General features: G+C 34.5%; 4 protein-coding genes across 4 annotated transcripts; 3 read left to right on the top strand and 1 right to left on the bottom strand.

The window, feature by feature from the left end:
• The first annotated feature begins 7 nt into the window (after positions 1-7).
• Positions 8-1,736, top strand: LOC147943093 (uncharacterized). The gene is made up of 9 exons (XM_087454070.1): positions 8-30; positions 203-244; positions 331-433; positions 619-683; positions 779-823; positions 928-1,035; positions 1,120-1,207; positions 1,306-1,352; positions 1,435-1,736. Exons 4-9 carry the CDS (start codon positions 663-665, stop codon positions 1,510-1,512), a joined length of 387 nt encoding a protein of 128 aa, XP_087310196.1. The 5' UTR covers positions 8-30; positions 203-244; positions 331-433; positions 619-662; the 3' UTR covers positions 1,513-1,736.
• A 5,752-nt stretch (positions 1,737-7,488) lies between these two features.
• LOC147943094 (F-box/LRR-repeat protein At2g42720-like) lies at positions 7,489-9,725 on the top strand. Its single transcript, XM_087454073.1, has 4 exons — positions 7,489-7,716; positions 7,872-8,792; positions 9,031-9,171; positions 9,253-9,725. The coding sequence occupies exons 2-4, from the start codon at positions 7,887-7,889 to the stop codon at positions 9,541-9,543; spliced, it is 1,338 nt and encodes a 445-aa protein (XP_087310199.1). The 5' UTR covers positions 7,489-7,716; positions 7,872-7,886; the 3' UTR covers positions 9,544-9,725.
• A 148-nt stretch (positions 9,726-9,873) lies between these two features.
• LOC104793201 (transcription elongation factor TFIIS-like) lies at positions 9,874-10,705 on the bottom strand. The gene has a single exon (XM_010519512.2). It carries the CDS (start codon positions 10,624-10,626, stop codon positions 9,874-9,876), a length of 753 nt encoding a protein of 250 aa, XP_010517814.1. The 5' UTR covers positions 10,627-10,705.
• A 689-nt stretch (positions 10,706-11,394) lies between these two features.
• LOC104793202 (chaperone protein dnaJ C76, chloroplastic) lies at positions 11,395-13,774 on the top strand. The gene is made up of 9 exons (XM_010519514.3): positions 11,395-11,852; positions 11,990-12,118; positions 12,204-12,333; positions 12,441-12,561; positions 12,677-12,758; positions 12,872-12,925; positions 13,126-13,164; positions 13,258-13,357; positions 13,432-13,774. The coding sequence occupies exons 1-9, from the start codon at positions 11,601-11,603 to the stop codon at positions 13,560-13,562; spliced, it is 1,038 nt and encodes a 345-aa protein (XP_010517816.1). The 5' UTR covers positions 11,395-11,600; the 3' UTR covers positions 13,563-13,774.
• The last annotated feature ends 2,789 nt before the right edge of the window (positions 13,775-16,563 follow it).

Below are 16,563 nucleotides of genomic sequence, written 5' to 3' on the forward strand. Positions count from 1 at the left end.
TTGGGAATTGAAAAAGGCAGATCTGAGCTGGTATTTGTTGCTTTTCTTTTCTCTGGAAATACATAAATCTCTCTAGCCTGTTCTTAATCAAAGATCTATGTCATTAGCATTTGATTGATTACCCCTTATCATTTAGTCTTAGAAACAGTTGTTCTCGCTGGCTTTATTTCTAGACTGACTGATATCACTGTTTAAACTGCAGATAGTTCGTGGTACTTTGGCTCTACCCCACTCTGTTAAGAAGGTAAAAGAAATGTCTTTCTAATTCATGATGGGAATTTCTGTTTACCAGCCACTTATATAATACAAGAAATGATCTTCCTTGTTCAGGATGTGAAAGTGGCTTTCTTTGCCGAGGGAGCTGATGCAGAGGATGCAAAAGCTGCAGGAGCTGATGTCGTTGGTGGTCTTGAGCTCATTGAAGAAATCTTGAGTAAGGAACCAATGCATTTTACTTCAGCCTCCTCGGTTAATTCACTTTTGACATCTAATGAACAATTGAACATGCTTGCATTTGTCTCTGTCATAACTTATCTCATTTCTCGAGACAATCTTTTTGTTTGTTGAATTGTGTTCAAATAGTAGATTATTTATCTGTACTTTTAACTCCATCTGCAGAAAGCGGCAAGATCGACTTTGATAGATGTCTTGCAACTCCAAAAATGATGCCCCGTGTTTACAAGGTTCTTAGATATGAGCACTTATATAAAATTCTTTGGAACATGATGGATGCGACATCTTCTCACATAATATACATATGGTTTGTGCTTATTTGCAGATATCAAGGATTCTTAACAATCACGGTTTGATGCCGAACCCCAAAGTGAGTTTGATTATTTCACTCAGCATCTTACTCTAATGAATCAATTAGTATGCTTACCTCTTGCCCTTAAATTAATTTGAAGGAATATTATACTTGTTGTGTAGCAAGGTAGTGTGACCAAGGATGTTACGAAAGCAGTCAAAGACGCAAAAGCTGGACATACCAAATTTAGAATGGATAAAACTTCGATTCTTCATGTGCCACTTGGAAAGGTGACATCTCTTCCCAAAGACGTAGAAGTTTATCTGACTTTCATTAGCTTTATTCTTAACAACGAACACTTTCCTGAAAACCAGATGAGCTTTCCTGAAGACGCTTTACGAGAGAACGTTGGTGCTTTCATGAACGCCCTTTTGCTAGCAAAGCCAGCCGGATTGAAAAAGAGTAAGTCATACCGTGAACTTGTGAACTTTTGTTGAGAGAGATTATTGTTTGGCTGATTAGAGAGTACTTTGTCTTTGCTTTTTTTTTTTTTTCTGCAGCTTCAAAATATGCTGGCTATGTGAATGCATTCCACTTGTGCAGCACGGTAAGCTTGTATATCAAACCCAATGTCTCCTTCTAGAAACACGTTTGGAATCCATTAAGCCTAAAAGAATTTGCTTTTGCAGATGGGAAAGGGTTATCCAGTATCGATACAGTCGTTATCTAGAGCAGCGGATCTCCATACCAAATTGCAGCTCAAGTGAAGCTAGTAGGCTCCAAATGATAAATCTTAAATTATCCAGGAAAAGTTTTCCAACTGTTTCCAAATGCTGAATCTTTGATACATTATGATTTGTTGTTTCTTAGGTAGTCTATTGCTCAATTGATCGAATTGGCTTTTGTATCTTTTAGTCACCTTTGTTGTTACTGCTTATCATCCACTTCCCCATAAAAGGCCTTTCACTTGAATAAGACAACAAATTTTGTCCTTGTTTGTTTCCATTACAACTTCAGTCTCTCAATTATATATAAAAAAAAAATGTTTGACTAATCAAGTCTCTGATAGCACTAAATATATTGTCAATCCCTTCGTACCTATTGACGGATCAAATTAACAATCTACAGTATAACCAAAGTGAGAATTTATGATTTCTAGGCTTGCTCATTTTCCTCATTTAATTTTGGCATTTACGTGGCTTTGGGACCATTCTTTAAGACTGTAATACATTATTTACTGTAAAATACATTGTTTTAGTTGGAGACTAATAAAAAACCAACATTATGTTGGAACGTTGTGATACCTCTTTTCTACAACCTTAAATGATAACACTCATCCACCTCCACGTTCTACATCATCAGTTTACTTGAGACGGTGAGGAGGATCATGACCAGAATGGTGAATAGGCATCAGAAGTAGTAAATGAATGGAAAAGTAGTAATGCATGTGGATGAATTATCAATTTTAGCTTAGACACCCAAAAAATTCGATTAGTTTAAATTGGAGGGAATTGTTCTGAATTGAACTGATTAAGTAATTAGGTTTGATTTAATTTTTTGGTTAAATTTTAGTTTGGTTCACATAAAAAGTAACGTAAGGTTAAAGAGAATGTTAATTTTTTTGCTTGTAATTTCAATTTATATTCCATGATTAAATACATTTTATTAAGTTATAAGAAAAATATGAGAGAAAGCATTAAGCTTATGCATGGTGTGATTCAAAAAAGCTAAACATAATGTTGTGTGACATTAAATTATTTCAAACAATATGATTTCATAATTTTGAAGTTATATTTATACCAATTTTTTTTTTGTAAATACTCAGTTAGTGGCTCAGGATTCTACTAGATTAGGATCCGCCCGATGTGCGGGTTTAGATCTTTTAAAATAAAATAAAATTTAAAAGAATATTAAGTAAATATTTTAGTAATCTATCTATAAAAGTAAATAGATACACCAAGGTATCCAATGTAACATTTGGTTTAAAAGGTGTGATTCTGCGATTGAGACTATTAATCACGTTTTCTTTGAATGTCCTCGCTTGTGTGAAGTTTGGGATTTATCTCCGACTCTGGTCTCGTCAGAGGGTTTTACATATGAGTCAGTGTAATCGAATTTGGATTTTGTTTTCTGGAAGGGTGCCTCTCAAAAATGTGATCCTGATCAACTTCTTCAATTACCATGAATTTTATGGGCAATCTGGAAAACCATAAATAAATTTTTTTTTCAAGGTTTAGAGATTGAGGCAAATGATATAATTGCTAAGGCTTTGGGCGATAAGTTAGCCCGGGAAGATGCGCTCTCTTTTACGGTGGTCATGTCATCTCCATCTCCGTCTTCGCATGTCCATGTTTTTCACCTCGTGTCTAAGACAGAGCCTCTCCCCTTGCATTTGGAGTTAGAAGAGTTGTTGTGGGCCATAGAGCGGATATGTGCTGTAGGAATCACTTGTCAACATTTTTAGACTGATTGTGCTGAATTACTCACTATGGTGCAGTCCAAGATTCCCCGTCTTTCTCCAACCTGCTCGATGAGTTTAACTAGCTGGAGTTCTTCCCACTATTCTTCATTTCCTTTTAATTTATTGTTTGGTTGAAAAAAAAAAGTAAATAGATACACTTTTAGTTAAAGAAAAATAGTTGTAGATGAGTTCAAAGTTATTAAAATAAAATGAAATTTAACAAAGAATATATATTTAATTCTTTTCGTAAGTAAAAACAATGTATAAAAGTAAAGAGATAAACTTTAGTTATAGAAAATAGTTATTTTTTTGCTATAATACACTAATGTATATCCATTTACAAATATACTATCTACATTACCACTAAAAATGTATTTGTACACACAAAAAATATTTTACTTGTAAAATATACTCTTTAGTCTTTACTACAACCAACAAATTTTATTTATGAACACATTAAATAACCTATTATATATATCTTTACTTTAATATTTTTATAGTTACAAAAACACATACGTTAATCTTACATACTCATATCTTATATATATTACAATAACAGTCTTTTTGAATAAATTATTTGATTGGTAAAAAAAATATGAGACGATTTATTACTTCAACAATCTTTTTCTTTTTGTGAAGGTGAGTATTTACATTTTTTTAAAAACTGTAATTAATTGTATAGTTTTTCACAATCATTTATTTATCTTATAAAAAAAAGTAATATTTTTTCTTGTAAAATTAACAACTTAAAATAATAAGTAAATAATATTATAATTTCGAATTTCTATTTATTAAGTTTTCTTTTCTCTATTTTACTTTTATATAAAATCTTTTTATGGTAGGTTTTGAATTTTTACATTTTTATTTTTAATTTTTTTAATAAATTTAGAATTGACACGTGTCAACATCTGAATGATACAATTGACACGTGTCACAATCTTGTTAAATAGTAATTTTGCCATCAAGCTTTATATAATAAGATTAGGTTTTATGTAGTTGGGGTAAGATTCAATAATTAAAGCTAACCCATAATTCAATATGAAAAGTCTTTTATATCCCATTTGAAATTTTGTGTTAGTTGTTGAAGTTTTGTAGTTGGTAATTGTGTTTAATATATAACTGAATACAAAGACTAAACTGGTAAGTTAATTATCCGTTAATCTCTCAATAAAAAATGATGTTACAAATATATTTTTGTACAAGAGTTCATCAACTTTGAGAGTTTTTAAGTTGTTCCAGTGAAATTTGACCAAAATAATATGAGACTGAGTACAAAAGAAAAATAATATTTAAGATAATAAATTCTTTTGACATATAATTGTTTGTTTGATATATATATATATATATATATATAAATGATAGCTGACAAACATATCCACCAAGCTAAATATAAATTATTTTATCATTTTAAACTGATATTATATATACAAAAATAGATTATTTATGAACAACACAAACCCAACATTTTTTATACGTATTTTTTATATGTATCTAATATTTTTTATACATATCTTGTACCACATAATGAACATAATGTGCTAAATATACACCAATCAGAATTGCGTATATTTTATTTAGAGATTTGTACAAACACTTCATCTCGGAGTTCACCACAATCTCAAATCGTTCTTCTAGAGATGAATCGACCATGTACTTTACAAGCAAATCAAAAAGCTTGATAGCATGATCGACCAAGTCTCTGTTCATAGTAAAGAGAGACGTGGAGATGAGATATATACGTGAATTTAATTTGATTTGATTTTATTTCTAATTTGGTCTATTGGATTTAAAAAATTTGATTGTATATAATTAAGAAAACAAAATGCTAGAATTGAAAATTAATGATGATTTGATTTATGGAATATTAGTTTCTGGAATATGTCATGGAATTGGAATATATGGAGAATATGTTATTAATAATTTCTTTTTCATTTCAGTTAACCATTTAATAAATAATCGATAGAATATTGTTCAGTTATTAAGATATTATTAAACGGAGTCATCCCAGTTTGTTCGATTGTAAAATTAGTATCCGATTTGAATCCGTTTAGTAACCACTGGATAAAACGCGGAGCTATACTTAATTTAATTTGATTTTAATTTTTCTCTAATTTTCCCTATTCAATTTTTAAAAATTGATTTGATTATATAAGCTATTATATAAGCTGTGGTATATCTGGAAAGCCTGCAATGATAAACTTTTTGGTAACCTTGACTCAAATCCCCTGGCCATTTTGCGATTAGCGGAAGATGAGGCGAAAGCTTGGGCTCTAGCTCAAGTAGAGGATATGGTATTAGTTTTGGATGCTACCACAGCGGTGGATCACCGTAGAAATGGGGGATTAGGGGTTCCTAGGTCTTGCTCGAGCTATACTTGTTTCGTAGATGGGTCCTGGAAAACAACAAATCGTTTTGCGGGTAGAGGATGGTTTTGTACTTCGCCCTGGGATGATGGCCCTACTATGGGTGCTGCCAATCATCGTCGTAGTCTCTCTCCTCTTTATGCCGAGATTGAAACCCTTGTTTGGGCTATGCGCTGTATGATTGGAGCGGATAACCAATCTGTTGTTTTTCTCACCGACTGCTTCGACTTAGTGAAGATGGTGTCTTCGCCTTCCGAGTGGCCAGCTTTTACGCCTTATTTGGAGGACATACAGGCGGATAAAGAGGAGTTTGTTTTCTTTTCTTTGGTCTATGTCCCTCGCTCTCAGAATGGTAAAGCGGATAATTTAGCGCGTCGTGTTCGCACTCTACCGCACTTAGTTACCTATGTAAACAATATTCCTACGCATTGGCTTATTTGAGCCAATCTTGTATTTTATTGTCAAAAAAAAAAAGCTATAATTAAGAAAACAAAATGCTAGGTTTGAAATCTGAACAAAAAGGTTACAACTGTTATAATGACGATTTTTGAATTACACTAATCAATATATCAAAATATATATTTATTCACTAGCTCCCACGTCCGAGATCATTAACCAATTTCGGTTTTGGTATCGGTTAAGGAAATACCGGAACTGAAAAGGATATTGATGGATATACTGGAGGGTCGGTATATGAGAGACTGACTATACGAGGGAGTGAAGAAAGTGAAGAAGCATACAATATATTGGTTAATGATCCTCTAAAAGAGATATGAATATATGATGTGTTTAATATGATTATACAATCTATATATATGGTTAAGACTTAAGAAGATTAAATGTTAAATTGTCATGACATGTTGATGATGCCTATGTGAGTCCAGGAATCTTTCTTCTCCACTCATAGCAAACAAATTTTGTTTGATTAAGATATGGTGGTTTTATTTAGACTTAAATCAGTTTAACTTTCATTCCTATTACTTAATTTACTCCAGCGTCCATCTCGAGGAGTAAGAAGTTACTCTTCTCCGTTTGTAATTACAGTATAAGCCCATATTGATCGATCTATAACTATAAAAATACCGTTAAATTTACTTACCAAAGTTGTAGAATTTACTTAAAATATACTATAAATGGTGGGTTTTGAACATTGATCAATATAATTGTTTACGTGAGTGATTAGTGAAAAGGAAACTGAAAGTTAGAGAAGATGAAGACGACGAACTAAAGTTTATATATAGAATTCATGGTTCGATTTGAACTGTTACACCGTCTCGTCGAAATTATAATGTATTTTGTGGAGTCCACTAGATCTTTGTTCTTCCTTAATTCTTCTTTACAACTTTGGCTCACGATACAACTGCAATACCTTCATCAATCCTCTGTTGCGTTATACTAGTCATATAGACTTGGTGTCTTCGACACACTTGGAAGTTGGAAGGAGGACACTTCTTCACATATACTATTGTTCGTTCTACGCGTAATAATGATGATTACTCTTAACAACTTACGTAATCAGCCGTGTCAATCATAAGCTTTACCTCTTAACAGTTTGGTACATGCGTCGAAATCGATATTGGTCTGTTTGATCTAGTCAATAGTCAATGATTTGGTGCTTGTAATATAGTTTTTTTATCTCTTCTTCACAGTATTTTCTCGTTATAATTGCTAACTTAACACCACTATATGATTATGTGTTGTATTCCTATCCGTTTCGTTTTTATATTATTTAAGCCAAAAACCCAAACATAGATCTTAAAAATAATGGTTTCTATAGTAATTTTCTAAAAGTGTATTTAAGCCAATAAAACCAAACCACTACTAAACTGGAAAAAAAAAAAAAAATGTTTGACTAATCAAGTCTCTGATAGCACTAAATATATTGTCAAATCCCTCCATTCCTATTGACTGATCAATTTAACATTATAACCAAAACGAGTGTTATTGAATTCGACGTCGTTTTGGTAGTCATACTCCTCGGCGGGTCTTTTTGATAGACTTTGGACGCGGACGACTCTTAAACTGCTGCCCTGCTTCTCTCATTTTCTACAATTTCGACCGATGTGCTGCTCTTCTCTCGAGTTTTCAAAACCCTAAATTGGGTTGAGTTTTCAGAGCTTTCGTCAATTTAGCCGCCGCCTCTGGAGGTAAGTTTTTTTCTTTGGGTATTGATGGTTTGAGATCACTATCTCTCGTTGGATCCAAGGCATACAACAAAAAAAAAAATGGAACTTGAACTCTGTGGCTGCCGTTTCTGAGTCTAGTTATTGAAATTTTGTGTCTTTTCGATACTTTGTTTTAGGGTTTGTGAGTGCTGATGGATAGAATCAGCCTTTTACCAGATGAGGTTCTTGGGCACATCTTATCGTTTCTCCCCTCAAAGCAGGCTGCTTCGACGTCGTTACTCTCTCAGAGGTGGAGGAATGTGTTTGTTTTGGTTCCAAGTCTTGACCTTGATTATGTGCTTGATGAGGCTCGTCCATACCGGCATGACCATTCCAAAGATTTCATGGATTTTGTGGAGAGTTTGCTCATTCTGCGAGGCAAGTCGCCAGTAAAGAAGTTCGCTCTAAAGATTCATCTCCCTCATCTATTTGGCATAGACCCATCTCGTATTCATTACTGGATCTGCAATGTGCTTGAGCTTGGTGGTCTTGTGGATCTTGATCTGTTCATCATTTTCCAAGGAGAACTTCACCTTGTGCCTTTGTTGATCTTCAAGAGCAAGACACTGGTTAAGCTGAGACTAGGACGTGGTTTTACACTCAAGCTTTCTCATCAGGATGTTTATCTCCCTATGCTTAAGACTTTATGTCTTGACACTGTTGATTTTGAAGGAGGTCATGATGTCCTTGAAAATCTTCTAACTCGTTGCCCTTTGCTTGAAGAACTGGTTCTTGATGATCAGCGTTGGAAAACTCGGTGTGGTTCTGTGTCTTCTCCATCTCTAAAGAGACTACGCATCCGATTCTTTAATATCCCCATCATCTCTCTTGATGTTCCCAATCTTGTCTACTTGGAACTTTCGTGTATATTTGGGAGCAAGTATGCAAATCTTAACTTGGATTCCCTCATCGAAGCTAGACTCAATCTTTGGGTAGAAGAACGACGATTAAGGGTACTAAGAGGTGGATTTGCTCATTTAGATTCTTCTGACCTGATGGATCTCATCACTGCAATCAGAAATGTTAAGGTCCTTCACTTAACTAGTGATGCTCTTGAGGTCAGTCTTCTATTATTTATCTATTGTTGTAACAGTCATTTGCTGCTCAATAAAATAAAAGAAGGATAGACCAAGAGTGGTTAGGTTCTGTGTCTTCTTTCACCAAGTCTTGCGGTGGTAGTATGATCTTAATTGGCATTACAGTCTTCTGATGGCAAATTGGATCCGTTTAATTGAGGTTATGATTCAAATATTCTATTACTTGTGTGATGACCAAGCTGATTTGGTTTTGTTGCAGCTGTTTTACTATTCCGGTCAAGACTTACCCATGTTCGACAACCTTGTTTGTCTATCTATAGCAAGTGACAAGAAGCAAGGATGGCAAGTTCTGCCACTTCTTATCAAGAACTCTCCAAATCTTGAAACTCTCATCTTCAAGGTATCTCATGATAGCAGACTGACATATCCTAAACGCCGTATATACCGATATGTCTATAACTTTGTCTCCTTTATACATCAGGGTCTAGAGCACTACGGAACTTCAAAATGTGGGGATGCATGTGTTTGCTTTGGCACTTGGGAGGGTAGCCCGTCTTGCCTGTCATCTTCTCGAGTGAAGGTGCTGGAGATATGGGGTTATCAAGGAACTCCAAGAGAGCTGAACCAAGTGAAGCATTTCTTAAAGAAGCTACCATGTCTTGAGCTGGTGAAAATTTGTGCTGTAATCAACATCCAAGTGCCCATCGATGTACAGTATCTTTTGAAGCTTCCAAGAGCTTCATCAAACTGCAAGATCGAAGCCATATCTTAACTATAAAAGATAAAAACGCAAAAGCCTATTGAGTATGGTTTTGCTAAGTCCTTTTTAATATCTCTTGAATGTGAAGTCTTTGTATTTGGTTTATGACAGAAACCTTGCCAGCAGACATGAGATAAACTGTGTGGTTATTGTCAGTTTACTTTTATATATGGAACATTCCTTTTTATTGTCAAGAGAGTCTTTATAACCCAGATTTAGAAAAATTCATGAACTTGAAGCAACTTGAACCAATCATTGTATTGAAATTACAATTCAACAATATTTATAGTTATGAAAAGAGGACTGAGATTATATACAATAGTCAAACTGACTAAATCTCTGCTAAGTCATGATCAGATCAGCTGACTGAAGCATATTCATTCGGCTCTCTTCCTTAAATCTTGCTCTCTCTTGAATCCTTTGAAGCTCCTTCCGAAGCTGCTCGCTCCCCATCTCTTGTCTCTCCATTGTCACGAGTATCTCTCCATTGATCTCGCCAATTAACACTTTCCTCCTCAAATCAGGATTGTTAGTATCTCCCATGTTGAACAGAATCGAACGGTACTTAGCTTTTTGAGGTCCCATGAAACAACCTAACTTTTCAAACATTGCACATTCCACAGATACAGCCACAACGCAAGGATCACAAGCAACGACTCGTGTCTTCATCTCGGTCTCAACAACCTCATTAGCAACTTTAGCCAACGATGTTTGAAGAATCTCACGCACCTTGTCTCGTTTTGGATCTCCTGTCTTCTTCATTGTTGAACCCGTTGGAATCATCTTGACCGGAGTTGTGTCTTCATTACGGCTCTGTTCTCCACCCGAAGCGTAAAGAATCCGCAGCCAAAAGTTCCAAAGAAGCCTTCCTTCCGATCGAATCTGGGGGTTTTTGTGATCGTTGAAGAATCTCAAACCCTTCCCCATGGAGGACGTTGTGCAGACAACATCACAAGCAAGTGACTTAGGAGCTTGTTTCAAACGATTCATGGCGTCTACAAACCTCGAAACCTCGGGAGAACTCTGAACACCTCTTACAGACTTAGCCGCTCGAAGTGCTACCTCGAACAACTCCAAGAACTCTTGTCTCTGCATCGTTCTCGTTCTTGATAGGTCTCTTGTGTGTGTTTGCTCTCTCTCTCTCTCTCTCTCTCTCTCTCTCTCTCTCTCTATTTCTCTCTATCGAATCAGGGTTTGGAAGCAAACGAATGGTATCAGATATTTTTATATAGAGAGAGTAAGCGCGTTAGACTCTATATAATCCAATTCCAAGTAGGTGTTGTTCATTAGTTTCATGATGCTTACTTGCTATCCAAGTCTGTTTGAAATTTCCTTTTTTCTTTGTAGTTCTGAAAGAGATTCATGTGATTATTTTTTACAATGGGGACTTATTATTTTTAGAACAACCAACGTATTTACAAAAAGAAAAAAAAAAAAACTCAACAAATCAAATATCTGAACTTTCCGAATAAAGCCATGTCATTTTTTGTTTGTTTATTAAAATCCATTGTAAATTTATCTATTCCAATATATCGATCTGAACTAAAAATTATATCCTTTATTATTATCTTATAATAATGTTCTGCTAATGGGTAAAAGAAAATTACAGTTAATGAAAACACAAAACTCAAATTGGTGGGTTATGAAATTAATTATTGTATTATAATTTTTTAAGCAATCTTTTTTAGCCTATTTCAGTATCTAATTTCGTGTGGGAGGAGGATAGATAAAAAAAGCCAATCTTGGCGGGTAGTAAAAGCGTGAAGAGACACATAAGACAAGTAGCTGACACGTGCCACGGTCGGCTAAGCACGCTTTCGCCGGTCGCCGCTAGATTCATATCAGATTCCAAATAACCTTCCCTGGTTCTTATCTTGCCATGTCAGCATTCGACCCTCGTACGCCTTTAAACTCTTTCATCAATGATAAAATTATTAATTCAAAAATAAATCGGATTGAAATATATAACGAGATTTTTTTTGTTCTTCTCATAAGGGGGCGTCGTAGTGATCGGAACCGGATCGGGTCGGATCTGATTAGGATTGTACTTGTACCGGACCTTAGTTTCAATGGCGCAGATACTTTCCCCTGTTTGTACGGATCTGTTGAAGTTCCAGAACTCAGTTCTTAGCTCCAGATCAGGTGCGTCGTCGCGGTTCTCGGCGAAGACCACCGCCGGTGCTTCTTCGTCTTGGGGCTTACCTCGTTACGCCGGAAAGAGACGAAGTGGTTCCATCGGGAGGTTAAGAGTTGCAACTGAAGATGCTTCTTCTCTTTCCACCGGTGATGTCGCCGATGATTACTATGCCGTTCTCGGACTCGTAAGTAACCTAATTCCTAATCCGATTATTTTGATTATTGGCATTAGGGATTTTTGAAGTGAAATTTTGAAGCTTTAGATGGGTTACAATCCTTAAGATTCTAAAGATCGTGACTTTAATTTGTTATGTCAAAATAGCTTCCAGATGCTACACCGGCGGAGATTAAGAAAGCTTACTATAACTGTATGAAATCTTGTCATCCAGACTTGAGTGGCAATGACCCTGAAACCACAAACTTCTGCATCTTCATTAACGATATCTATGAGGTGAGTAAGTTTCTTTACTTGACTTCACATATACACAATGTAATGGTTGGTTAGTAAGGTCCCATGTGCTTTTGTTGCATTGCAGATTCTAAGTGACCCTGTACAGCGTATGGTTTACGATGAAATTCATGGTTATGCTGTGACTGCCACCAATCCTTTTCTTGATGACTCTAGCCCAAGAGATCATGTTTTTGTTGATGAGTTTGCTTGTATAGGTATTTTATTTTCTTGAAACTTCAATTCAGTGCACTTCGTTTGTGGCCGTGGTGAAAATTTTGGTACTGACTCTGATGATTCTGGATCTGTGTTTGCTGTTTAACAGGCTGCAAAAATTGTGCCAATGTGGCTCCAGATATATTTGAAATTGAGGAAGATTTTGGAAGAGCAAGGGCCTGTAACCAGCGTGGCAACCCAGATTTAATTCAGCTAGCAGTTGAGACATGGTATGTTTATATTCTGTAGATGCTGCAACTGATTGTGGAGTAAAATATTACTCCTTGACTGGTGGGAAGTTTCAGGGGAACTGATTTGGAGACGCCTTTTTTGTTTTGTTTTCAGCCCGGTTGATTGCATCCATCAGACTTCTGCTGCACAGTTGTCATTGCTTGAAGATGAGATGCGAAGGGTTGAAAGAGTAAATGTAAGACGAGCGTTTCTCTTGTAGATATCTTATTGTTCATTGAAAAGAACCACAAGGCATTGCTATGATTTCTTGATTATATACTTGTTGCTAAACTGTCATTGATTGATCAGGTTGCTCTGATGCTTTCTGGAATGGGGTCAGGAGCAGTTGATGTTTTCAGAATGGTAAGAAGGAAATAAAAAAAACTCTCTGTTCTGTAGCTGATTAGAGCTGAAATGCCCCTTGTCTTTCCCCTTCTACTCCTTGGTCTTTTTATTCCCACTTACAAATAGACTTTGGCCCATGTTTTCTTCCCTTACGAAACAAGATAGCCTATACTTCTTTATTTATCATCTAACTGATCAATCTTTGAATCCCATTTCAGGCGAGATCTCGATGGGAAAAGAGGCAAGCAAAAGTTTTGGTATGAACTTTTCCACTTCGAAATCCTTACGAGACTATTTGCATTAATCTCTTAGATGAACATAACATCAACTCGTGCTTACCTATGTTTCAGAATCAAGCTAGAAGTAGAATGATGAAGCGGAAAAACACAGACGAAGAACCTTCCTATTGGGATAACCTCTGGGGCCAACAGAATGGTTACCAGAAAAGCGGTAAGATTGATGACAGTAAGCTCCCTTCGTCTTTGGTTAATGATCATGTTTACTCATTTCGATGTATGTGACAGAGGAAGAAGTACAAGAACGAGCACAGCGAGCGGCCGCAGCAGCTAGGAGATGGAGGGAATACTCACGAAGAGGCGTTGATAAGCGCCCCACCTTCAAACTCCCCGACTCCGCCTCTAAAGGAGACAACTGAAACCACATGGACATAAGTCTCTTGTAGTTTATATAGGTAAGTAGGCTTCTTACTAGATTTTATATGTAATAATTTCATTCAGCACAGCCGTACAGGTAGGTGTGTCATGTCGCGTTCTAGACTTGTATAGCTTTGTTCTCACATCGATTAAGGGAAAAAAACAAGTGTATTAAAGTAACGTATTCAATTTTATGTATAATATACTTTTCCAACGCCTAGATATAAAATAGTATAATAGATAAATTAAAACTTTAACATTGACGTCACTAGACTTGGGGGTTACTATGCACGATAATTGTGTTATAGTGCATAATAGATAGATAATGAGGAAATAATCAAGTGATTATCATTCAATTATACTAAGATTTTAGTAAAGGGATATATAATGAGGGAATATATAAAGAATCAAAGGAAATATAGTTAGACTATCTGGTTTGATCCAATCAAGAATATACTGTATATATATATACTAGAGATTGACATATAGGGCTGATCATAATAACAAGTAGAGGCGTCGATGGAGTATCCAGCGAAGGGGTCTCTTGAATGGATCGACATACAATTGATATTTGTGTTTTCGGCGATGATCATCGCACTCATCCTTATCTTTATCTCCATCTTCGGCTGCTTCTTTATAATCCGATATGCCAAGACTTACAATATTCACGACGACGACTTATACGTGGAATATATTCGAAGATCAAAGTTACAATCTTCTACTACGACGACCTAGAAGAAGTTGGAGTTCTGACATCTTCGCTTTTTCAAGTGTAGATTAAACTAGTTTGCTTCTCCTTGTGTTTTGGGGGTTTAATATTCACCTAGTCTTTTTGTTCTTGGGCTTTGCGTAGTTTCTTTAATTCTAAATTGCTTATAACTTACCCTTCAGAGTATTCATTCTCGATATATAGGATCCGGAACACCTTATTCAATCAAGTTATATATAATTCCTTCACGTACGAAGGATTAGGAATTTTAATATATTTCAGTCACCTGGGTTCTCTTCATTAAGTGAATACTCGTCTGTAAAAACTAAAACGCAACCATACACAAAGAGCGAGAGAGATGAGCAAAACATAATGAAGGAATCGATACTATTGAAAGAATGGCCAAAATTTTCAATTTATTATATATAAAAAATGAAAAACTAATAACAAATTAAACTAAATCCCATAGCGAAAAAAAACTAAATTAATCCCATACTTAACGAAAAACCATGAACAGTATTCAAACTTGATTGACGAGGTTGTATCTTTGGTCCTTGTCTTGGTCGACGATCATAGATAGCCACTGACGAAACAAATAAAGTCCAAAGATTCCACCATAGATAAGGAAAAAGAATATGGATCCGACCGTGTAATACAAATATGCTAACGCATTATCATCCATGGTTGATCGATCGACAAAGTGCCAAATGAACAATTTTATTTGTGATTTTCAATATTTGCTAGTTGTTGTAATCCAGTGAGAAAAATATTATTTTGATTCATTGTCAAACAGAGTTATATAGAATAATGGAGTAATTTCTAGTTTGACAAAATAAAAAAAAGGAAAAAAAAGCTCTTAAGATAATTACGGATGATAAAGATCATTATATATATATATATATAATAACAGTTATCTAACTTCTTCTTTTTTCGACCGCAAGAACATTTATGGGACTATTTACTAATTTAATGGGACTTGGTTCTACAGAATCTATATATATAGATTTTTGAAGTACATTTTGGGTTTTACTCTTTTATTTATACTTATTTAAATTGTTATTTTGCAATATTGATGCCTAAACAATTTAAAAAATCAATTACCAAAATCAAAGAAATCGACTAAAAACATAATATTTTATTGCCATTAGATCAACAACATATCTATAAGTTTAATATAATCTCTCAAACTTTTAATGATACACAACCAATTTTCTAAAACAAAATAATACACAATCTCTACATAATAAATTATTCCTAAAATCGAATGCATAATCCTCGGCCTATTAAATTCATATTTGCAAAATGTCCAAGTTTGGTCCAAATTCATATCTTAAACTTGCTCAGCAAGATTTTCTAGCTTTCGACCAAACTTAATCCTAACCATCCACTACCTATATAAATTAGTTTGTCAATAGATCAATGTATTCGGCCTACACAGTCGTCTGTGTACTTATTATGTGTTCTAGGTTTGTAAATTTCTCTCCCTGGTTCTTGTTATGTGTTCTAGGTTTTGATCATTCTTTTTTAGTTTAAATCACTTTTTTATATACAGATTTGATCATTTGAACCAAGTCCATTTCGGGTTGGTCATCCTCAACATTTTGCTTTTATGATAAAGATGTTAATCTAGCAAAAAAAGCAATAGCTTCATTGAGCCTTTCAATAGCTTATGTTTCTAGATTATTAACAATGAAAGAGAATGACTTTTGAGTTTATTTTCATTTACTAATTTGTTTTTTTACTTCTGTGCAGTATTATTTGATTTCCTCAATTAAAAATCTCAATTTGACAACATGACGTCTGACCTATCTATAAACAAAGCCTTTGTTGGTTATTTTTACAGGTATAATTTGTATTCATTAAATAAATATTTCAACTTTTTAACACTAAAAATCCTTTTTCACCGAGTAAGTTGTTATATTTCATGTTATTCGACGAGGTATCTCTAATAAATAATATTTTCAATTTGAAATTGACATTTCTATATTATGAAATATCTATTGACTTTCCATAATCTCTAATCGTGTCTTTGCAGCTCTCCATAACAGTACGTTCATCGGTATTATTTTTTCATATAATTTGTTTTTAAAAAATATCAAGTGGATAATAAGGAAAATACGAGAATTTCTATAAAAAAATGAAACAACAATATCTTGTCATATTTTGTTTTAAATTTTAAATCTTCTACAATCAAATCAAATCTTAATTATTGTTATCAAAACTGCTTACTAATTATGTAGGAAATATATATACTTAAATTTCTTATATTTAATTAGGAAATTACTATATATACC

The sequence above is a fragment of the Camelina sativa genome, chromosome 6, assembly GCF_030686135.1.
Source record: "Camelina sativa cultivar CO46 ecotype springtype chromosome 6, ASM3068613v1".
In the NCBI taxonomy this organism is placed as follows: Eukaryota; Viridiplantae; Streptophyta; class Magnoliopsida; order Brassicales; family Brassicaceae; genus Camelina; species Camelina sativa.

Coding starts and splice junctions, on each gene's coding strand:
- LOC147943093 (XM_087454070.1), top strand. CDS start 663: ATGATGCCCCGTGTTTACAAG. Junction 684..778: donor TGATGCCCCGTGTTTACAAG/GTTCTTAGATAT, acceptor GCTTATTTGCAG/ATATCAAGGATTCTTAACAA. Junction 1,353..1,434: donor CATTCCACTTGTGCAGCACG/GTAAGCTTGTAT, acceptor TTGCTTTTGCAG/ATGGGAAAGGGTTATCCAGT.
- LOC147943094 (XM_087454073.1), top strand. CDS start 7,887: ATGGATAGAATCAGCCTTTTACCAGATGAGGTTCTTGGGCACATCTTA. Junction 8,793..9,030: donor TAACTAGTGATGCTCTTGAG/GTCAGTCTTCTA, acceptor GTTTTGTTGCAG/CTGTTTTACTATTCCGGTCA. Junction 9,172..9,252: donor TTGAAACTCTCATCTTCAAG/GTATCTCATGAT, acceptor TTTATACATCAG/GGTCTAGAGCACTACGGAAC.
- LOC104793201 (XM_010519512.2), bottom strand. CDS start 10,626: ATGCAGAGACAAGAGTTCTTGGAGTTGTTCGAGGTAGCACTTCGAGCG.
- LOC104793202 (XM_010519514.3), top strand. CDS start 11,601: ATGGCGCAGATACTTTCCCCTGTTTGTACGGATCTGTTGAAGTTCCAG. Junction 12,334..12,440: donor TGATGAGTTTGCTTGTATAG/GTATTTTATTTT, acceptor GCTGTTTAACAG/GCTGCAAAAATTGTGCCAAT. Junction 12,926..13,125: donor CAGTTGATGTTTTCAGAATG/GTAAGAAGGAAA, acceptor ATCCCATTTCAG/GCGAGATCTCGATGGGAAAA.